This window comes from Corapipo altera, unplaced genomic scaffold (assembly GCF_003945725.1).
Source record: "Corapipo altera isolate COAL_440 unplaced genomic scaffold, ASM394572v1 49, whole genome shotgun sequence".
In the NCBI taxonomy this organism is placed as follows: Eukaryota; Metazoa; Chordata; class Aves; order Passeriformes; family Pipridae; genus Corapipo; species Corapipo altera.
The window spans coordinates 3809744-3833790 of NW_020884879.1; the positions used below are offsets into that span (position 1 = coordinate 3809744).

The following is a 24047-nucleotide window of genomic DNA, read 5'->3' on the forward strand; positions in this document are numbered from 1 at the left end:
TTGACAACAATAGTATTTCAAAATGACAGTATAATTAAATTTAAGTCAAAGCTATGCAGTGATGGACTGCATGCTTATGTGTAACCAGCAAATTATATGCTTTTAAGCACGTCAGAATTTTCAAAAGAATTAACCACTGCAGTAATTCAGTTGAGGAAAGGGTGGCAGGAAAAAGACTCCCCCAGGTCATTTTTCAACCAGCTGATATGGTGTGATACATAGTGTTTGCCTCATACAGTGTTTCCAATTCTTACTTCCGTAAAATGTTATGCATTTTAATACCATTCAAGGACAAATCAACAGTCATGCTTCACTCACTTCTGAGAAGCAAGGGAGGGGACTGTGGGAATGGCACAAGTAATGAAAAAGGAAGTCAGTCTGTCATCCTATGTTATTAGTTGAGATTCAGTTAATGCTGGTCAGTCATTATCATCAGGTTTGCATGAGCAATACCAACAGACAATTAGTGTCCAGTCCACCGTGTTTCCTGGTGGGAAAAGAAAGGGGAGAAGTTGCAGAAAGAGTCTTGATTTCACAGAGTGAAGAGAACTTTCACAAGACAGAGTAGATCTCACAACTTGTGTGATCTCCATTTTAAGACAAACTGACAGTTAACCAGTAAAAAACACATGGTGATTTCAAGGTGGTACCTTTGCCAAGCACTTGTCTGCTGTGTTGTGTGTTCCTGTTTCTGCCCCCGTCCATGTTTGTTCATTGCCCACCAAGGAGTTCTCAGTGCTGATGGCTATTGCAAAAGTCTATAGTAGAGCCATCTATTAACTCCCATTTGGTGGGAAAGTGAGGAACATTCTCTTTCCTTTTTATTATTTTCTCAATTGGCAGAGCATTTACTTTAATACATAAATTTCTACGCTATCCTTTAATAAAAGAAAAGTTTGTGGTGGTAGAATATACTTCCTTGAAACTGAACAGAAAAAAACTTTAACAACTCAAGTTTAAATACACACTAAAGCTAATTGATTCATCCTGCACTCAAGTTTCCATTATACTTCTAAGAAAGCACAAAACAGGTCTGTAAAATATAATTAAGGAGAGACTGCTACATACAGCCCGTAAAATCAAGACTATAGCTTTTATTTCATTTGTTTTGCAGACTCATTAGAATTTTTTTCATTTAAATATCTTGAACTGCGTAGCCAAATTTATATGTGAAAGAAACAACAAATTAAACTAAATTAGCCCTTATTTAAGCTGTATTTGAAACCATCTAAAACTGATGTTCTTAGTTCCACAATTTCTAAATTAGATTAAAAAAAAAATTATGTTACCAGTTCAGAAAGCACACAAATTAATGCACATTTTTTAAAATGTTGTACTTCTGCAAACCTGTATACTGAAACTCAACTGGCTGGGAAACCTAGGAAAGATTCAGAGCATGTGCCTCTGTGTCCTACTCTATCCCTGAAAAATAGAGACACAAGAAGAACAACGAACCGTATTCCCAACTTGGACAACCTGCGGGCAGATGTACAGACCGCAGGGCATCCCCGGCGGAGGCAAGGGCTTGCACTCACCAAGCACAACATGAGCACCAGCATCCTGAGCCTGGGCATTGTGCCATTCAGATGCAGGTAGGTGCCAGGGTGAGAGAGCAGCACACTGTCCATGAGACAGCCCTGGCACTGCTTCTTACAGAGCCTGCAGTGCTGCAGTCACTGACCGAGGGCTCACAGACAATCACTCTCTCATGCTGCTGTCTGTCCTCTTACTTGCTTTTCATAGGTGTCTCTTCTCAGGTTGCCACGAAAAAGCAGTAAGAGAACTGTCTCTGCATTAATACGAGTGCTAGGACTGGGTGTAAGTGCAGTATTTCTATGAAAGATATAACGCACAAAGAAAATTTTCATGGCCTCTTCATCATGCATACTTGGGCTCTAGGTATAGACTTGAAACATCAGTGCAAATGATGTGCTGAGAATGAGAAATAGTGGACAACAACAGGAAGTCCTCCAACACTCGGAGTTTTCAAATTACAGTCAGAGGTGCACGTGCTGCCATTAATGCCAACAGATTTTCCAAGTCCTATGACAGTAATCAAAAAATAATCACAGAGCAGCTGATGTTCTTTCCTGCAAGAGTTTCTGCCCTATTTAAGGACAAAAATGCTTCAGAGTGATTTATGGTTAAAATTAGAGGAACCAAAAAAAAAACCCAAAATCAAAATATGCTTTCTAACCATACCATTGAGAAGAGGCTGTCCTCCGTGCACACTCCTTGACACCACTGCACTGTGAACATCTTCAGGAAACCCAGTCTTGCATGACATATCTTCTTCACAGGTTGCTTTTATCGGTGCCTGAAACGCAAGACAAAATTTATGTAATGCTTGCAACCCTCATTCACCAGAGAAACATTCGGGTTGGCATATACTCCATTTTGCTGCTGTCTTGTACAAGCAGAATCTTTGTTTCTGAATGCCTGCAATTAGGACCGCGAGGGCAAAGGGTTAATCTTTCTGATAACTGGAATGGAAGGAACAAATCCCACTTGTCTGGTAAGATTTAAATAATACACAATCTTGATTCTTCTGACAACTGAGCATTTCCACTAAACCAGCCATCAAGACTGAAGGGGAATCATAAGGGGAACAAAAACATTCCTTCCTCTGGAAATAAATGTTGCACAAAACCCTTTGGCAACTTTTTCACAGACAGATAACTTGAGAGGAATGACTTCAACCACTGCTTTAAAATGCTTTATTTAGAGTATTTCTATGTGAGGTTGTACCCGAACAACTAAACCAAGATAAAATACGTTAACATTTGTGTTAGCATTCAAGAAGATACCATATAAAGCCAAATGTTTCCAATGCAATCTCCTTCCATTTCAAAGGGACATTAAGTTAAAAGCAGAGCAGCTCATTACTAAATCTGCACAACAAGGGTAGAGCTGAGCCACTGAAACTTTTTTTCTCTCACTTGTTAAGAAAGTTTACCTTCAAATCACAGTTTTAAAAGAGTTTCATAAATGCCTTTTTATTAAAAAATATAATACAGCATTTGGAAAATTGTTTTTTTTCTTTATCTTCCACATTCAGAAGATACTTCTGATAGCTAAGTTATTTTCCAGGACAGTTCTGTGGCAAAGGACTAAGATTTCTTTTCAGTCGGTTTTTTTTGTCTCATTTCAGTGCTACATAAGACAACAGCCCATCTTACATGTGAGTACGTAACAATACATGGCAAAATCCCTTTCACACTGCACAAGGCAGACAGACCAGCTCCCATGCCAGCCTGGGCTGAGATATGTACAAGAAATCGCGAGAGCCCTCACACAATCTCAAACATGCCTACATGCCAAATAAAGGCCTATCCACATGCATGCCCAGATGGGTCTGGTCTTTGAAAGCACAAGCAACTGTGCAGTTATATCATACTTAAATCTAATCAAGACTTAAATTAGATTTTCCTTTTTATTTTCTCAGATGGTCTTCCACCAAGCAGACCTGTTCAAGGCCATGTAAGCACATCTGCACCCACTTGACAAAGAAAGCCCTATAGGAAAAACAAAAAAAGGACAGAGAAGGAGAACACGATGGTGTTATTCACCCATTCACAATAGTAATTTCAGGGAAAAAGAGTATTAAAGCAGAAGTGGGACAGGAGCACCTCAAACCACAAGGGTTTCGTCAGGGAAATGGGACGGGACAGAAGCATAATCTCTCCACTGATATACACATGGTCAAGTTCAGCCTGCCAAGCCCTACTAGAATAATTTTATCACTAATACAAGGAGGCATTTGTAACACATTGCTCTACATTAACACCAACACATTCCTAACTGTGCAACTCAACACTCACACTAGCAAAAATTAAAAAATTTACTACATAATTAGCAAGGTAATTCACTATCCAGGTAACTGCTCAGTGAGACAACTTGATAACTATCGAGTTTCAGGTTAATGGAAACTGTGGTGTGGATTTACTTGTGACTTAAGCTCTACATAGGTATCTCACCATGTACAATTGCTTATGTACTTGAAAATGTTTTTATGTGGACCCTAAAGAGAAAGCAAACATAAAGCAACAGTTTAAATTACCATGGGACTATGTTACCCGCAAAACTGGAACTTGGATCTGTAGCTAAGCCCAAACAGTCTACTTAAACACTGGGTTTTTATTTTAAAAAGATGGTAAATCAGAAATAATTAAAATTCCAACTGCCAGTTTCCTCAGCTTTAGAACTCAAATCACAAGTTTGATAAGGTTCCCATAATTTGAAAGAAAAATAGTAAGAGACTCATTTAAACTACTCTACAAAAGATGACGTCAAAGTAAATGTGGTGGAAAAGAAAAAAAAATAGACTTTCATGATATCATTGATACAAAAAGGTACTGAGTGGCTTGGTGGGCAGCTGAGGAGATAGCAAGATTTTTAACAAGTCTGCACCCATGCGCCTGGGAATCTTTCAGCCTTTCCAGTAATCTATATGTACTAAACAGTTCTTATAAACTGAAACAATGCCCACTGAAACAAAGGCTGGGGGACATGAATAGAGAGCCTTCTTTATTCTTTCATTTGCAGCCATCGATTTTATCCGGAAACAAAAGACTGTACTCTGCTCTCCAAAAACAGCCCTTTGTAAAGATTGTTTCAGAATAAAAACACAAGGGAAAGAAGAATTCAAATTTTCAGCAATTCTTAATTGCCCTATGTTAAGCGTTCTGAATTAAGTTGAAGTTGCAACTTCAGACACACCAGGTCATATCAAGTTCAGCCTAAGAGTACTTCAAGATTTAAACCATTTTAACTCTAAGCAAAGGAGGATGCTGAAATATTTTTATCCTCTTATCTGGGGCAAAAGGTGAAAGCTAATGAAGATTATGATTACAAATTACATTACTGTAATTTACAGAGTTTTGTGAGATTAGTACAATTCCCAAGACTGTTTCAAACATAAGATAATATTACTTGTACGTTCATCTACAAAAGGACTCTACTCAAAAAAACCCCTGTCTTTTAAGATGGAAAGCAATTACTTTAGCTTGTACCCACATAAAACCTACTCAGAGTAGTTACAAAACTTTAAACAAGTTCAGCACTTGCAAAATTCTCCTCTCAAGCGCTGACAGACTTTGCTAGAGCAAAACAGAGTTACTACTGAAAAAGTATTTTGCATTCCTCATCCTTTATGACTTATTTAGTCATTTTTAACTGCAAAATGAGTAATAAGCATGACTATCTTCAGATGCTAGAGAGCTAACACCTAGTCAAACATGGTGTCAGATCATGCATATAAACTCAGTACTGTACGATCTCAGATTAAATGCAACACACAAACTGCAATTCTGAAGCATCATGATGTAAATTAAAAGTCCTTTGCCAAAACTGTAATTCAATCAATTAAGAGAATTCACCTTTTTGATATACTTAGACAGGTAAGTTTGCAATTTTGATACCCTGCTCCTCACTTACTTTAGTTTCATACTTACTTTAGTTTCATATCTAGAAATCTGTGGTTTAATTCCAAGGTTGTATTCCAGCTCAGTTAAAAAAAAATAAATTACAAAAACACCACAACAACCTGTTGACAATCTCAATTTTATAATTCTAAAGGATTCGCATTTACATCTTTTTCTAAACATCACCAGAAGAAGTTTTCCAATACAGGCCTCACAGTTGTGAAGTTTGTAAACTGAAACAAGAGTAAAGCCAGGCAGGATTTCTTCACTAGTCTTGACAGTTCTGGAGGAATAACCCTTTCAAATTTCCATAGTTTCTAAAAAGTAGACATATTTAAAATGCAATTCCAAACATCTGGAAACATCCATTTAAAGAAACATCTATTTCGAAATGTAAGCTCACCACTTCTGAATATACCATACACCACTGGAGTTCAATAGTAGCTATATTTATCTGAAATATCAAAGTCTCTGTTCTTCAAAGTCTCTTCTTCTGCATGTATTACAACATAAGATTTCTTAATAGCAATTGTACCAAAATGCAAGGGAAGTTGCTTTTGAAAGACTGCTTTCTTTTATAATCAATGTAATTTACTCCTATAGGAAAATAAGCCTAGGTAGTAAAATGAGAAACAGAGGGGTATGCATCAGAGAAAATATACTATAGAGTATAACTGAACACAGTACAGCTACTAGTTGCCAAGTCCAGTCAATTCACCAGGACATTATTGTATGAAGTTCAAAACAATGTCTGACATAATTATATGTATGACTAAGCAAGAACAGGGTATTCGAGTTCTTCCTCCTTAATAACCAATATTAATTTGCAGTTATGACAGTAATATTCAACTTAAGCACACATCGCAGAAACATTTGTGACTGTGTTTAAAGACTGGGTGTTTCTTCATTAATTTAAAAGCCAGGATGGTACCCAATACTCATTTGCAACTTAGGTTGCAAATCTAGAGACTGTTCTGTCCATTTTTAGTTTTGTGTAGAGACATTATCTGACACAGTGGGATAAGCTGTAAATGGTGGGTGTTATTTCATAGCAAGTTTCTGCTTACTGCCATAAGGCATACAAAAGATACTCTGCAGGATGATAGAACATCTCTGAAAAGCTTTAGATGCTAAAATTCAAACTGTTAAGCAACTCTCTTAAATCTCCAACTTGCTGCAAAGAAAAGCTGCAACAGTTTATACCCCCACAGTACTCAGTACTTCAGCGAATGTAGTCAAGTATAATTTGTTTTCAACTGTAGAGTGCAACTGAAGCAAAAGAAATGTGCCTTTCATTCAAATTGTTCAGGAAACCAAGAGCTTCCAAAGTGGGTGCCAGGCTACATCCTCCCAGAGGTCATTCAGTTACACCAGAAAGGGCTTTTGTGAGGCCATCTTCACTTCTACGTAATGCTCTGTTTCATGAACCACAAGATTTTAGATCAGAAATTAAACCAATACTTACAGCTCTCAAGCACCTTCCCCAAGTGACAAAATCTGAAATATCTGTGTTTTAAAATAAAGTTGTTTTCAACCACCAAAGGTTCATAGAATCACAGAATGCCTTGGGTTGTAAGCAACCTTAAAGATCATCCAGTTTCAACCCCTCTGCCATGGGCACGGACACCTTCCACTAGACCATGTTGCTCAAAGCCCCATCCAGCTTGACCTTGAACAAGTTGAGGTATGAGGCATCCTCAACTTCTCTGGGCAACCTGTTCCAGTGCCTTACCACTGTCACAGTAAAGAATGTCTTCCTAGTATCTAATCTAAACCTACCTTCTTTCAGTTTGTAGCTATTCCCCCTTGCCCTGTCACTACATGCCCTCGCACAAAGTCTCCCTCCACCTTCCTTGTAGGCTCCCTTCAGATACTGGAAGGCTGCAATTAGGTCACTAAAGCCTTCTCTTTTCCAGGCTGAACAATCACAATTCTCTCACACTTTCCTCATAGGAGAGGTGTTCTATCCCTCTACTACTCATCTTCATGACCCTCCAACAGGTCAATGTCCTTCCTCTGCTTGGGACCCCAGAGCTGGATGCAGCACTCCAGGTGGGGTCTCATCACAGCAGAACAGAGGGGCAGAATCACCTCCCCTGACCTGCTGCTCACAGTTTTGGTGCAGTTCAGGATATTGTTGCTTTTCTGGGCTGCAAACATACATTGTTGGGTCACATCCAGCCTCTCATCCATCAGCACCCCCAAGTCCTTCTCAGCAAGGACCTGTTCATCTGCCAGCTTTACAAAACATGTTCATAGCCTATTCTGTTAACTCCAACTGAGAAACAATGTTCATTTGCTTTACTACAAAAGGAGACACTTATTTAGTATATCCCACATAGTTCAAAGCCATCACCCAATATGGACGTTTCCCCTCCCTCAACTAGGAGAACATGGGAGTGCTGCATCTTTCAAAACACGTGGTTCTTCAAGTAAGTCACAGTTCAGAGCAGGGTATCTTAAAATTTCAACTGCAATAATAAAACTAAATAGAATTTCTGTAAGTCGAAGTTACATTTTTTTTATAATAATAAAAACATCTCAACCAAATAAACCAGTCCTGTATTGGACCATACATTCTAATTTCTCTACAAGAGGAAATGACCTCTCTCTGATTTGATAATAGCCATTGTATTGCTCACACTGAACATCTCAGCACATGAAAACTGCTGCTAATGTGTACAGGAGGATGTTGCTTTTTCCTGAGCTTTGGGGAGGCCTTGCTGGGCCTCTTTGGGGGGATCACAAAATTTTAACTATGTCTTCAGCTGCTGGGTGATAATTATATGCTAATTATAAGGAATGGAAGAGTCCCCAGAAGAGTCTGTTGGTAAAAATATATTTTTTAAATATGTCAAGGAGTGCCTAGAGGAGAGGATAAATGCGCCTTTTGGAAACATGATATTTAATTAAATACGCGAATACTGACTAAAACCAAATAGTTTAACTGAAACACTGAAAAGATTTGGCAGTAATACACCTTCCATCCTGGAAGCTGCTGATCCTGTATCTGTTTTCATAAACCATTTAAAAATAGAAAGCCTAATTTCTCTTCTTTATTCAGACGGAGCTCCCATGATCTTTCAACGAGAACTGCAAGATCAAATCAAATGATGAATCATGCAGACTTGGTTATACACCTCTCAAGGTGAACTGCAACATGGCCTGACATCTGGGTGAAAAAGGTCCCTCTCAGTTCAACTCAGAAACTACAAATACACTTTAGCAAAATACAAATCTTCATTAAATTCATCCTGCAGTAATGTACAATACCTTTCTTTCCTCTCAAGACTCATTTCTTTGTATACCAGTATTAACTTGGCCAATGAGTAAGTCCCAGTTCAGTAGTACGTGAGAAGTACTTTACCACTGCTACTGTAAAAGACATCAAGTATTCCTTTTGCTTTTATTACTCTTCACTCTGACATGTCTCACTGCACCTTACGTACAACTAGTGCCACCAGGTTATTGGAAGTACAGAGGTATTCAGCAAGGCCACTACAGGTTCCTCCCACACTTTGTAACAAAAATCTAAAATACAAATGCCAGGGAACCTTTGGGGAATGGACTTATGTTTTGTATGTACGTATACACTGTTTGAAATAAATTAAATTTTCCTCCTAATGGGAGCGGTGGTGAACTACTGAAACTACTGCAAGTTTTCTAGACTTTTTTGTTAATCTACAAAAGCATTTACAAAACCAATGAGAAACAGAAAGAGAGTTTAACTGGCAAATTATTCTCTAACTCAGGCAGAAAAAGCCATTCAAAAATTCCTTCTCCTTACCACATGACAAAAAGTCCCTTACACAGTGCTGTCTGTACTGAGTAAAAATAACTTTACTCACAGCTTCCTCAAGCTATTTTTAAATATACATATGCAATTCTGTCACAACTAAATTGTCTCATGTATTAGTGTTCAGCTATTTAAAAAACTAATAAATTAAATTATTGATATAAAAGCATCAATGAAACTAAGAAAGATAGAACATGACAGGGTTCTTCCAGTGACATTTCTGGGAGGTCCCCCAACTTCTGGGAGCAGAAGGGAAAACAACAGATAGGAAATTTTTGAATTAGACACTCTTGACTAGATGTAGTTCAAAAACATGGTAATTTGAGACAATATTTTAAAAACTGGTATCAAAACTATACATTCATCTTCCTAGCACGCTGAGCTGCATGCCTAGGTAGCAGTGCTACCCATGAGGAGAGAGAGTACTAGAAGGCTCTCTAGAAAATACATATTTATTAAAAATACATAAATTGACAACAGAAGAGAACATACACCTTTGGTTATGTAAGCAGTATATGTATTCCTGAGTTTGCTATAATATCTGGCCAGACAATTAGAACTCATTTAATACACAAAATTATCTCCTGCTTTGTCAACCAATGATTTAAATTCCAAAACCTCTGCTGAATTATGCAACATTATCTGTCCTATAACAGATGCAAAAGGTAGTTTTTAAAAATTATTGTAACAAAATATATATTTAAATAATATATTCAGTTTAATATCCAAAGAGATAACTGCAAAACTGAAGGAAAAAAAGTATCTGAATTTTGAGGTTGTGTCAGTGGTATCACTATCACCTAGACCGGACAGACAAGGATTAGAGAGCTCTCTGCTGCAGTAGCCTGCCACATTTAACTTTTCTAATACATTCTTTGAAGACAAAGTATAACCAGAACAGAAAGATCTACTTCCAAAAAGGTTGAGGTACTCACATAGCTATCCTGGTCTGGGGCTTATGAGATGTGTTATAAAATGCATTCAGTTCATTTCAGTTCACTTTGTAAGGAGTTAATGATGTTGGAGTCTGTTAATGGGGTTGAAAATCAGAGACATCCTAAAACTTATGTTTATACAACTGTATATTTACTGTATTACTTAAAATAGACTAATAAAAAAAATATCTAAGACACAGGTATATTGTGAGAGATAGAAGATGTACCCACAACAGGAGATCTCGCTGCCACTTCTTCATAAAACCACATTAATATTTCTCATCCCAATTCTGCCAGCAACTACTGCTGGGGCTGATTACTAGAGGGGTAGAGGTGGCAAGAAACGCCACTGCCAAATTCTCAGCTGAGGCAGCTTAACAGGAGTGTCATTTAGGGTAGTAGCTTTATCACCTGGATACATTCGTAAAGACCTGGAAGATGACCAAAATTGCCTGCAGAGGGTAATAACTTATGTCCTCTGTCGTCATAATTCGAATTCAAACCAGTCACCTAAGCTCCAAAGGCTCCAAAACTGCTTAATTGTTTACTTGCTTTTGATTTAGAAATGGACAACATCCACAGAGTGCTTCAATCACCTTATATTATATGTTAAAAAAAAATTATTCCCTTTTTGAGCACAATTTCTACTCCCCTTTCCAGTTTATTTCTAACAGTATTTTCATTCCTGTAAACTCATGCTAGCTTTCCCATTCCTTCTTAAATCCTGTTGGACTCGAACTGTTGTTTTAGCCAGAAAAAAAAGACTCACTCCTTTTATCCTCTTTTCTGTCAGGATTTTTTTCACATAATACTCTCAGACTCATACTGATCTCCTAACCAGCAAACTAAAGGGCAGTTTTCATTCTCTTCTGTCTTGAGCAGGTTACATATTGCTAAAACTCTAGAGCCCCGTTTCCTGTACCTAAACAACATCCACAGATCTGCCATAAAATCTGATTCCAGTTACAATCTCTCAAGTAATTCCATAATGTCAGCTTTTCTACACCACTAACAAACAAAAAACTGATTAATAACTGTAGAAAATAAAGGTAGATAGCAGTTGTGTTGCACAGAGGAAAAACTAAGCGGAAAGGTTCAGCATTTCAAAAGAACCTGACACAGATAACCTCCTACAAAGCAAAACTAGTAGGTGCGATGACGGGAATAAAAAGTTAGCACCACTGCACCTAGCTTGGGAAGGTTCTTCGCAGTATGCATGAAAGAAGAAGGGGAGAGGAAAAAAGAGCTTTTAAAATGAAAGTGTTGTACAGACACAGGTCTATAAATCTGATTTCATACCCAAGTTCCAATTTTGTTACACACTATTAAAAATCAACCCTAACCTGATTTAATGGATACCCAAACAAGGGGGAAATTGGATTCCCCAACCGTAACGTGCCAGTGACACTGAGTGATACATAAAAGCAACACGGTTAGCTCCTGTCCTTAATTCATAGCTTGTGCTTCAATTTCAAACCTGCCTTGGGTAGAAGGAAAAAAAAAAAACAACCCCGGAATAAAAGCTTACTGCAGATTTTGTGCTTTAAAGATTTATTGAGATAGGAAGACTAAACAGAACTGAAAGCACATACAGTAAACTGCACATAAGGACTTTAAAAAAACCCCACAACCCAACATAACAACAGCCGGTAAGTGGTACATCACAAGTTTCTGAACAGGGTGGCTGCTCTCACATGCAGCCGCTCATGCCCAGCCGGATACTCCCGTGTCACGCCAGCCAGCCTGCCTTGCGTCCCCCTAAGACTCAAGGGAAAATCCTCGTACCTCGCCTGGTGCCAAGTCATCAGCCCCCGAGACAGCCTCAGAAACTGCGGGAGGGACTCATTCGCCTGGGGACCCCGTGAGGGGATGGGGGTGTCAGAGGGACGGAGAAGCGGAGACGGGCGGACGGCCGGGCTCCTCCTGCCCCCCGCTGCGGCGGAGGCGGCGGGGCCGCACCATGGACAGTGGCTGTCGCCCGCCGCCCCCCCCGCCCTGCGCCAGCCGCTGCGGGCTCGGCGGGAGGGCGCCCTGCCCGCCCCAGCACCCCGGCCCCGCCGCCGGCCTCGCCTCAACCCGCTCCCCCGGCCCGGCAGAAATGCCCCAACCGTAAATACCATTAAGAGGCGATGATCTGCGCCATCTGTCCTTCGGACTTACCGCCCTCTCCACCCCCGGCGCGGCGCCGGATACGAGCTCAGCCAGCACAAAGCGCACGGGGAACCCACCGCCACCCTCCCACCTCCGCTCGGGGAGCTCCGCGGGCTCCGCGCCCGCTCCGGACACCGCGCGGTGCCGGAGGGGAGCCCAACCACCGTCCCGCGGGCATTGCCCTCGCTGCCCCAACCGGGATCCATTTTGTCGTCTCCCCGTTCTCCCCCCCCCCCCTCCCCGCCCAGCGTCCCGGCTGTCCTATCTCGCCGCAGACCCCTACTTTCTGCACCCCATGGGGAGCACATCGCGGCTGGCGGTGCCCGGCGCCTCCCCGCGTCCCGCGACCACCTGCCCAGGACCCCGTCACTCGGGACACAGCCCGCCTGGAGGGCCCTGGCGAGGCAGCAGCAGGACTCGGATAATAATAAATTAAACACTTCGGAGCCCGAGCCCGTCCCAGTGGAAATTCCCGTTAGCGGCAGGGGGTGGGGAAGCCCAGCGGCCAGGCGGAGGCTGATTAAATTCTTCCCGGGAAGGGATTAGTGGGCACGGGAGCCGGGGGTAGTCGAGGCGCGGGGGCTGCCCCCTTCCCCGCACTTCTCTGGCACCCCCGCCCGCCCTTCCCCACGCGGGGCGGCAGAGTGGGATGTGCGCTCCGTTCCCCGCTCCGTTACTTTGTCCCCCGCGCTCATGGCGGGGCCGAGCTCCCGTGCTCCTGCTGGCCGCGCGGGGACCGGCCGGCCCCCCCGTCCCGCGGCACCTGCTCTCCCGGCAGCGAGGGGGGGAATCCGCGCCCCGTCACCTCTCTCGTCTCTGGGACCACCCTCTCCCTCTCAGCCGGCCCTGGGCACGAGCTCCCCTGTCTCCCCGGAGCCCGGCGGGGCTGCCCCGAGCAGGTGGCTCCGCGCAAGCGGCCACAAGCCATCGCGGGGCACACCGGCAGCGGGGCAGCGGCAACAGCCACCTTCCCCGACCCCCCCCCAGAAACCCCCCCCCCCCAAAGCGGCGCCCGCCGCCCCCCCCCCCCCCCCCCCCCCCCCATTTGCCCCTCGGCTCTCCCGCCTTCCCCGGGCATCGCCGCCCGTAGGAGAACAAAGAGCCGCAGCCCGGCCCGCTCCCCGCCGGCGGTGCTTACCTGCTGCAGGGCCGCCAGCAGCATCAGCGCTAGCGGCGGCAGGATCCGCGGCGGCGCTCCCGCTACCCGGCACATGGAGGCGAGAAGGGGCGGCGGCAGGGCGGCCCCCAGCAGTTCCGGAGCGCGGCTGGAGCCCGCGGAGCGGGGCGAGGGGAGCGGCGGGGAGGGTCGGGCAGCGGCAGCTGCCGGGAGCTGCGGTCGGCGTCTGCCCCCGCCTGCCGGAGCCGGCTGCCGCTCTAGCTCATGGGCAGCGATGCAGCGGAGGAAGAGAGAGACGGCAGAGAGAGCGGGGGGCGGAGGATGGATGAAACTCAGCTCTGGGTCAGCCTGCTTGTCTCTCTGCCGAGCCCCCTACGCGGTGCAGAGGGTGGGCAGGGAAGAGGAGGAGGAGGAGGATGGGCGAACAAAAGGCTGGGAGATAAGAAAGAAGTAGTCGCTGCTGCTGCTGCGAGGCCAGTGCGGGTGGCGGCTCCCTTCGGCTGGCTGACTTCCCCACGTCTGGATCGTGCCCACCTCGGTCCTCCCGCCGGTGGCCCTCAGCGAGCTCGGGCAGGCGGCTCCTCTCAGCGCCTCAGCCCGGGCACGCCAGCACCGCCGCTTCGCCGGCCCCAGCCCTGCTGCATGCTCGCCCCGCACTTTCTCTCTCCCTCTTTCTTCTCCTCCCTCCACCCCTCCCCCTGCAGGCAAAGCCCTCCGCCGAAGCACAATGATAACAATACCCCAGCAGCCTCTGCCTGCCGTGCGCCTGTGTACGCGCTCGCCCGGTGCCTGCCTGCCTCCCTGCTGCTGGCAGCTCCCTCTTCGCCTCCCGTCGCTCCCTGCCGGCCGCACGGCCAATGGGAACGGCACGGCACAGTGAGCGCCGGGGAAATTCGCCGCTGTGCCTGCGAATAGCGCTGCCCCTCCTCGGTCCCCGGAGAGCGGGCGCTGAGGGCAGCGGGGCAGGCGCCAGCGCCCATTCACCCTGCAACACCAGCAGCTCAAGAGCGGGGGAGCGAAATAAATTCCAACCCACACACTTGGTGCACCGAAATGTTTGGGGGGGGGGGTGGAGGGGGGGCGAGAACTTGCTGTGGAAGGAAGGAGCTGCCGTGCTCGGCAGGGAACAGTCGGTGCAGTGAGAAGCTGCGGGGGCGCCGCTGGTGCCCGCCCGCTGCCCTGGTGCTGGCGGCTCGGCAAGTTCCGCTCAGCTGTTACTGCTTAGCTTTTTTTGTTTTTCTTAACCACCTCCCCTCCGTATTTTTTTTTTCCCTAATCTACCTGCTGAATTTTATCAGCAAATGTTTTCAAAAGCTTGGCTTGTCCAAAAATGTCAGCCTGCGGAAGAGAGCTGGAAAGTGCTGCTGAGCGAACAGTTAGAGAAGCGAGTACCAGTGCTGGCTCATTTGCGGAGCTGGCACAGATTGTCTCTCGCCCGTAGGTCAGTCGGCGAAGTTGTTTTGTGTCCATGCATCAGAGCTTCCATCCTTGGATATAATAAGGGGAGGATTTGTAGGCATTGGCCCCTAGACAATCTCATGAAGTAGTGATTCAAAATGGTGCATTATTTATTTTAAGGCATCTTGTTTTACACTTGAACTTGGAAGCAAAATACTTTTCCCCCCTCTGTTTTAGAAAATAACACAAACCGTCATGCTCATGTTTTGAAAGGAAACAGCGGATTTGCCTTTATATTTTTGTCGGGGAAAGGCGGGGTAAGTACGCGCTTTTACGATGCTGATTTCATTAGTCTTGCAACTGGAAATAGCGGTCACTTGTGAGCTGCGATACAGCTGTGTACCCAAGTCAGGGAAGAGAGAGGACAGGCCCAGAAGCCGCGGGGGAGATGCGCGCCCGCCGGTGCCGGAGCGGGAACCGCGCCGCCCGCCGCCTCCGCGGGGCAGAGCAGGGCCCGGGCAGCGAGCGAGCCACTCACCACCTGCAAGTCATAACAACCAAATGAGACTCAGCCGAGAAGACCAGCCTCAATCAGAAAAACAGACCCCCGCCAACCCCTCCCTTCACGCGCCCTCTTTAAAGTTGTAGCCCATGCAATTGCACTGAGCCCGGGAGTTGTGAAGAACAGTAAGTGAGGAAAACATCACCTGGGCGTGAATTTCGGATTAAAATTTAGCCCAAGACTTAGCGAAAGTAAGCAAGAAGGGCATAGCTGATGTTTAAACACTGGTACAAGGAAGAGTTTCCCGGATTTGCACCTCACGGAACATGTGTTCAGTCTCTTTAGCAATTCTAACGAGAATTGCTTGGATTTGCTTCTGAAACAGTGACTTTCCCTGAGTAATAGACTCCTGTTTGTATTTTCTGGTAGGTAAGCAAAATATTAGCATTTACTAATGACTGTATCTGAGCATTTATTCACTCTTACAAGTGTTCTACAAAATGCAAAGCACCCAGCATAAACAATTCCATAAACCAACTGTCCAGTGAGAGTAATTACCTGTCACCTAAATGAGCCTGGCCCCACATATCCTTCAACCCATCCATCCCTAAAGGCCTGAAAAAAATAAAAGACTGCAACATAGCTGGAAAGTTACCAGATCTGAGCTCTGGCTGATGCATCTTACAGTTCTACTACTGCCTTTAAATTTACTTAGCAGAAATAGTAACACTGGCAGAAAAATTGTTCACACCATCATCGTTTTACTGAGTCTTCTAGTCTTGAACAAGTTTCTGTCAAGCAGTTGGCTTCCCTCATTTACATTATAACCAAAAGATTCCTCCAGCTCATAGTTTCCTACTTTTGGATATTGTGATAAAGAGATAAGAGAGCAGGGGTGGGCAATACCTTTTTAAGGTATAATCTTTGCGTTACTTTATGGTGAGAGAGAGCAGAGAAAAAACTTGTGCATTCCTTCCAAACATGAATGATTCCTCGGGTTTTATGCTTCATCTGTAGCATAAACCCAAGAGAAGCAGCTCTTTTTTTTCTTTTGGCCTCCTCAGAAATGATCTAGCATTAAGTAGGCATAGCTGGGGATTCAGAGTTAGATTGAGATTGTCAAGGCTTTTTGTGTATATTATGCAAAAGCCAGCAAATGGTGGCAATTTCTGGCCAAGATTCAAACAAGTGATATAGAACTCAAAGGGTTGATCTCCTAACTCGGCCTCAGATTGCATATATGAGCATTTGTTGCGTTTAACTAGTATAAAAATAATGGACATAAGTTAATGTTCAACCCAGGAGATCTCAAGGGCTTCCAGAAAAACCTTGTTAAAATTCCATGATTAAGTTGAAGAGAGGATTAGGGTAATTCCCATGTTAGTCATGGAGTTTGAGTCTCTCTTTCAACTTGTCCAAATTAATTTTCATTCCTAAGGTTCATAAAAATTCTGTAAAAAATGAATGTTTTCAGTTTGGAACATGCTAGATTGCTTATGTCTTCAAATATTTTGGAAAAAAAGACTCTTTTCCTGTGGGTCTAGTCTTACATTTAATCTGCCAGGTAGTGCCACTACGACTCTCTTCAATTCAAATTATGCAAATTAAGTACTTTACTGACAGTTTAGGCCTTGATCTGACATTTATACATGTGATCTTAGCAAATTGAGTTACACTGCACACATGCATATCCCCATTCATATGTCTAAGTATTTACAAGATAGAAGGATAAATGTACTGAGCAAAAGTGCTAAGGGCATATTGGTTTGCCCAGTTTTCGTGTATTCTTCATGACATATCAAGAAATATTTTTTTTTTTTTTGAAGAACCAAAACCAAAGCACTCAATTCATGGGTCTGAGGGCATTCAATGCATATTAATGATTTTTATCACAATAGTGGAAAAAGCAGTGAATGTTTTTAACCATGACACGAAGGCTGCACCACACTATCAGCTAATCCAGATACCCCAGGATATTCTTTTAACAGAAAAGGAGGAAGCACTAATAAAAACAAAAATCCAACCTTTTAGGACAGTGGTTTTTAACTTGGGCTCTGTTGTCATCTTAAACCCCCAGATTTATTGTGAGTAGTCTGTGACAGGCAATGGGGAAAAAGCATATTTGTATATTCTATATAGCAATTTCACAAATGTAAAATTCCTAAAGGGAGGGTGATTTTTCTGAATAGTGAGATTGTTAGTTGTTGGCAACGCATAAAAATTATTTATTGTTTTAGGAAGTAAATAATCATGTATGGCCAGGGAAAATGCAGTTTTATGTAGATAGCATCAAATGGATAAGAAGAACTGAGTGTCACAGATGCTAAAACAGCTTAAATATTTTAAAAAGTGGGATAATTAAAATATTGTTGTAAGTGCTGCTCTCTTTCTCTTACTTCAATAAAATAAGTATGACTCTTGGAATTATTTGGTCTGAGTGTTGGAGGTTTTTTAATATGCTTTTTCATATTGATTACCTATGTGAACTAACCGCCTGATAAATTGTCATTTTATTTAGGAAATAGTCTTAGAAAGAGGAAAAAAAAAGTGGTCTTAGCAGTAAGTAATATTTACTTGACTGCATCTTGTAATTTGTTACAGAACTTAACCAGTTTATCCTGATGGGCTTTTCTGGACCTATCATTGCTCTTAACATGCTTAGCTCTACATATTTCTCCAGTCTGTTTCTTACATCAAGACAATGTAAGACATGGAAAGGTAACTACAGCTGCAGCGTCTGTGGGCTGTTGTGCTCAAATTTGAAAATCAACTGGGTTAGGAAACAAGAATGTTGCATTCAGCAGTTCTGTTTCTGCTTTAGCAACCCTTGGCATCATCAATCTCTTTTTGTCTATCTATCTATCTATCTATCTATCTATCTATCTATCTATCTATCTATCTGATTTGGTAGAAGAGGATTTTTTTTTCCTTTTTTCTGATAGTTAAATAGTATCTATTGCCATACTTCTATTTCTGTAAATTGCTAATGAATTTTATGAAGGATTTCTCTATGGAGAAGAAGCTGAGCATATGTAATCCAGATGTGATACAATGTATTTGCATATTGTGTAATTTGTTTTGTGTCTATACCCTTAGTCTGAAGATCTGGGATCAACATAGTCAAGCTTAGTGCTTGTATTTCGTTCTTCCAGAGATCTCATTCAGCATCACTGCCCAGTGCCTGCAAGCTGTTTGATATGGAGAGTTTCTATTGAAAATCAAGATAGAGACCTTCTTTTCAGAATAGCATCTATATTCAGAGTGATATCTTCAAAAAAAAAAAAATCTTTTCCAGAACAAGGCCTTAATCATATGGTGTGATAAAGGATGATGGACTTGTAACTGATGATTGACTGAAAGGATGATGACTTGTAACAAGGGCCTGTGATGATTTCTAATCCCCACAATAGAAAGTTTGAGTGTCATAGAACTGTTTCATATTGAATAGGCTAGTAGAAAAGGGTGGACTGGCCTCTTAAAAAGCTAGCTTCAGTAAATGTATTTTTTATTATTATTTATGATTTGAAGTATTTCCTTTTTCTTGATTGGCTTTTCAGTTATATCAAGTAATTATTTTATTGGCTTGGGATCAGAAGTCTAGCCTTTTTTCTGATTTATGCGGTCTACAGAGTCCCAGACTCCCTCTAGAATTCACTAGCATGAATGAAGCTGTTGGCTTCCCTGAAGAGGTATGTATGTAACACTACAAAAAGGAAACAAAGAATTTCCAAACGGCCACTCTTGTTACTCCTGACTTCTAGGTAATAAAAATTAAGAAACTGGGACTCTAATTGTTTATAGTAAACCAATATAGATAGATAATAATTTAATTAAATGAAGTTTTAATAATTTACTTTAATGAAATTGTAAGAGCTGTTATGTGGATTGTCACTTTGTTATTAAACATAGTTTTTAATATCTATAGTTAGATTTACCTAATATTTTCTATCCCCAAATCTTATTTTCATTTACTGTGGTATTTCTTTTTTTTAGTTAACAAGATTCAATTCTCTAGGCTGATTGGCTGTTTCAAGCCAAGTGCTTTTTGAAAACTTCAGAAAAATCCTTTGTCCTTTTTGAAGAATGAGATATGTAATTTTATTTTTGTTCTATAAATTCTTATTGCCATTTCAGGGATTTTACTCCAGGCTCTGGAACACAGGCTTTAACTTTGGGAGGATCACAATTCTTATGTTGAGTTTGTGCCTTTTTCGATTTCTGTTAAAGTTGACCAAAATCTGGCATATTTACAGATCTGAAAATTATGTTATAGTTCAGAAGAGTTTCACAGCTACTTCCCCTGACAGATCTGTCTGCATCTAATATACCTCTTATTCCCCAAACAACTGCTGTGTTGCAAAAATTCTGCAAACAAGCCTTCTTCACAGAACAAGTCAATGTTCTTGGAGACTGGAGGAGCTGGACTGGAATTTCCAGTACTTTCTGTTCTATTAAGCACCAGATTATCTATACTGGTGAGTTTGTTGCTCCCCTTGAAAGGCCCCAACAGCACAGGGGATGAGCTGGGTCTGGCTGATGTATCAAAGAGTAAGCTGAAGGGAAAGGTTAAGACTACTTCTCTTGGATGCAATACTGGGGAAAAAAATGTAGTGCTTAAAGATTTCCTCACAAAACAACAGAAACATACAGCTTCTTCCAGTGAAGAAACTGTGTTGTCAATATAAACTGTAGATACATACCATAGATATCTTCCTTTGTCATGAATTATAATAGCAGTAATTAGATTTTCCATTGGAAACATGAAGGTAGAATATAAAATGGCCCAGAATTATAATATAATTGATATGCTGTTGATACCCTTTTCTGCTTCAAGGAAAGTTTTATGAAAACTGGGGTTGCAATCACAATGGTCCTAAAAGTTGCAGAAGAATTCAAGAAGTTTAGAGCAGTTAAAAAGTTGAGAAGTTGTGGATTCAAGTATCTGAAAATTTGTTTTTTATTTTGTTTGTACTTCTTTTATTAAGAGCATTTACTTTTTGTCTGCAAAAGTTCAGACGAAGGTAATATTACACACGCAGTGAAGTAGCCATGCAAAAATAATTTACGTACTTTTAGAGAAATCTGATGATTAAAAAAACTTTCCTGCTTTTAAAATAATTTTTACATTAGTAGGACTTAAAAATGGCTTTCATCTTTAAAATGAAATTTTAGAGATCTTCTTTCTGTTTTGCAGCAATGTAAGCCTAAATTATCCCCAAATGCTATCTGAATTTACATGATCCAACCATGAACCTGAACTTTAGGAAGTCTCTAAAGATTTATTCATAGGGGAAGAATATTCTTCCTTGGTTACTTTAGATCTCTGGCAGCCTGGAGACTTGGGGTTTCGTCCTCACAATGCCAGGTATGTCCTGTGAAAAGTCTGATCTCTTCAGAAACAGCTGTGTCTGCAACTAAGCTCTTCAAACAAAACAAACAAACAAAAAGACAAAAAAAGTCTTTTTCCTGTGTCACTGTAGTTTGCTACTATTAACAGCTGCCCACCTTGTCTGTTCTTGAGGGATCTCCATCCCCGGAGCTGAGGGAAACACATGCTTGTACCCGTCTTCACCGCTTAGTTAAAACACATGAACAGCAGCATGAGCTAAACAACTGAGTGCTGCTCCCAGGTAGCTACCTAACAGTGGATTAGAAAAAGGCATGATGACTCCGAGGCTAAGGAGCAGGAGGGTTGTTTGGATTAAGGTGTTAACAACTGCCATCACAAGATGAGACAGGGCTCCTTTGTCAAAGCCCTAAATCTACATCCTTCCTCCTTATAAACACCACTCTGCTGCTTCTCACCTTAGGATCAGTGGGACTTCCTGAGGGCTTGTCATGTTCGAAAGTGTGTCCATTTTTTTCCCAGACCTTAACAGAAGTATTTAGGAATTGAAATTAAGATTTTTTTTTCTTTTAATCATAGACTTAACTTATTATCTGTATTAAAGCTCACAATTCAGTACGTGTGCAGATTCTGAAAATGACTAACTAGGTAACTGAAAAATCCATTACTTTAGTTCTTTGTCTTTAAAATAAAATCTCTTTTTCTCCACTGCTAATGGATCATGTCCACTGGTAGTTTTTATGTTTTCTGAAGTCAGAAGGGACCATTTTAATAATTATTTGACTTCATCAAAGCACAGACTTAAGAATATTACCTAGTAGTTTTCCTAACAAAGCCAAGAACTTGTGCAGAGCAAGGGGATGTTTTTGAGGGAGATGTAGAAGCTTGAATTAGAGTGACAGAATCCACCACAAGTCTTGTAACTGTTACATTTTCCCAATGAATGAGGTTCTTCTGTGAAAAGTCTGACTTCACAAGTCAGGGACAGACACTTTTTCCACCTAGGCCTTTCTTTGAAGCGCTCTGGAGAGGGTGCAGTATCAGCTGCTGTTACAACCTTGTCTGTTCACAGTTCCTGAGCTGCAGGCAACAGCAGGGAGCTCAGCATGGACTAAACATCCAAGTATTCACTTTGATTTGCAGAAGGATTTTGCATCCAGCTCTGAGCTTTGTGCTGCTGCTACCCCGTCTGATGCTACTGCAGTGGTACCTACATTGCACCGCAGTTATTGCACAGCCAAGAATAGTTTTTGGATAAAAAAAAGTAAGTGTTGAAAATGCTTTTATGCCTCACAGGCTTTGTAGTCAGGCATGCTTTATGCATGCTTCTGATTACCTTAAAGTTGTTACACTGGAAATGTTATGTATCGTAGATTAAATGAACAGAGGTGTAGGCTGTCTTTTGACATAGTATTGGTTATAAAACATTACTGAAGTAGTTGCTGCCTAAACTAGAGGATTTTTTTCTACAAAACAATAATCCAATTTTCATTTAAAAATTACTGATAATGAAGAGTCTAATGTCATCTGTACTAAGTTGTTCCAGTGGATGGTTACCCTTCTCTTTAAAAATGTCTGTGTCATAGAATCATAGAATCCCAGAATGATTTGGGTTGGAAGGGACCTTAAAGATCATCTAGTTTCAACACTCCTGCCATGGTCAGGGACAGCTCCCACTAAAACATATTGCTCCATACAACCTGGCCTTAAACACTTCCAGGGAAGTCATGAGTAAGCTGCATTTATCTAACTTGTGCAATTGCTAGACATTCACTCCTGTTACTTCTTTCAGCACTGAAAGAGTTACTTTCTCATGTGTCTGTTCACTGTATTGGCACTACAGACCAGTTATCTTTGATAAGACAAAGCTTTTCCTCATTAAGCTAACCAAGTATTTCATGAGTATTTCATTAAAACATATAGTTCCAAATCATTTAATAAATGTTCCAGTTCTTCCCTGACCCTCTAATTTTTAACATACTGCTTGAAATACTGGTGCTAAAACTGCAGGCTGTATTTCACCAGCAGCTGTAGTCATTTGAAAAAAACAGAATTAATACGTGTACCAGACTCCTACTCAATGCTCCCATGTCAACAGATACAGTGATCATATTAACCCTTGCTTTGGGAGTTGCTTTAGTTATTGGATGACTCCCCAGTCAGAAGCACAGTTTCCCAGAATAGTATTCCTTGTTCAGGAACACACCCTTCAGTATTTGTTCCCAGGCATCTGAGTTTTGCAGGAAGAATCCTCATTTTCCTTTTCACTGATGATTTTGTAAATACATTCTTTGCAGTTCCACTTCTGGCAGTCTTCCACTTTCATCCCACGCTCATCACTGTACATTGCTCTGTATTCTCTCCTGCCACTGATTTGGAGTCATCATGACCAGATTGCCTCTACAAATAAATACCCTTGGGAAGCCAGGAGTGCCCCAATCCACTGAAAAGTAATATTGAGTTTCCATATCCATTAAAACAACCATGCCCCCTTTGATTCTGCTTGAACATATCATAGGCTTCTGAAAAGAAGCATGTGTAATCCCACCTGGAGATGAATTAGTAAATTGTAAACTCAAGATTTTCATAACTAGAGAAGAAATCCCTTCAAATATGGGGCCTCATGTCAATAGCTAAGAAGTGGCAACAAAGAAACAAGGATGAGGGCACCAGAGGAGGACTGCTGGTAATGGAGGTACCACAGTTGTGAGGAGTCTGTATCATGGTTGCATCAAACAAAAGAATTATGCAGTGTTTAGTTATACATCAAAACCACAATTTATATGATCCATAACTGTACCTTTGCATTGCATACACTAAATTCCAGGCCTTGGGTTGGCTTCGAGTTTTGTTCATGCACGTTACTTTGCCTCACATCTTTTCCTTCCTGGTGCTGTTAATTCCCTAGAGTCAAGGTGCTGTGTAAGCACCATAAACTTCAGTCTGAACTGGAGAACTCTGCTGGGCAACATTTAAGTTTTGGAAAGGGTTCATTCTTTCAGTGACTTTTACGCGTTTTGCATACACATCCATATCATGACTCAGCACGTCTGTTCACAGTACTGGTTTTTCTTGAGGAAAACAAAAGTCTGGCAATAGTTGCTGCTGAAGACAGTATTTTAATAGAATAGTAGAATTGTTTAGGTCTGGCTCGGGGTGCACTCAATCCCTCTGTCCAGGTCATCGATAAAGGTAATAAACAGGACTGGCTCCAACACTGAGCCCTGAGGAGCACCACTAGTGACCGGCTGCCAGCTGTATGTAACTCCATTTGCCATCACTCTGTGAGGTTCAGTCATCCAGCTAGGTTTTTTTACACAGAAAACAGTGCATCCGTCCAAATCATGAGCAGCCAGTTTCTCCAGATGAATGCTATGG

General features: G+C 41.9%; 1 protein-coding gene across 3 annotated transcripts in view; it reads right to left on the bottom strand.

The window, feature by feature from the left end:
• Window positions 1–14417, bottom strand: part of CDH2 (cadherin 2) — a 119364-nt gene extending 104947 nt beyond the window's left edge. Inside the window, exons 1-2 of one of the 3 annotated variants that reach the window (XM_027638689.1) lie at window positions 14163–14417; window positions 2203–2317 (exon numbers count right to left, since the gene is read on the bottom strand). In XM_027638689.1, coding sequence (XP_027494490.1) covers window positions 2203–2317; window positions 14163–14402 — 355 coding nt within the window. In that variant the 5' untranslated portion in view covers window positions 14403–14417. Of the gene's footprint in view, window positions 1–2202; window positions 2318–12271; window positions 12372–13443; window positions 13547–14162 lie in introns of those variants that run through there. The other 2 variants (XM_027638686.1, XM_027638687.1) reach the window with 2 other exon arrangements.
• Window positions 14418–24047: the final 9630 nt, after the last annotated feature.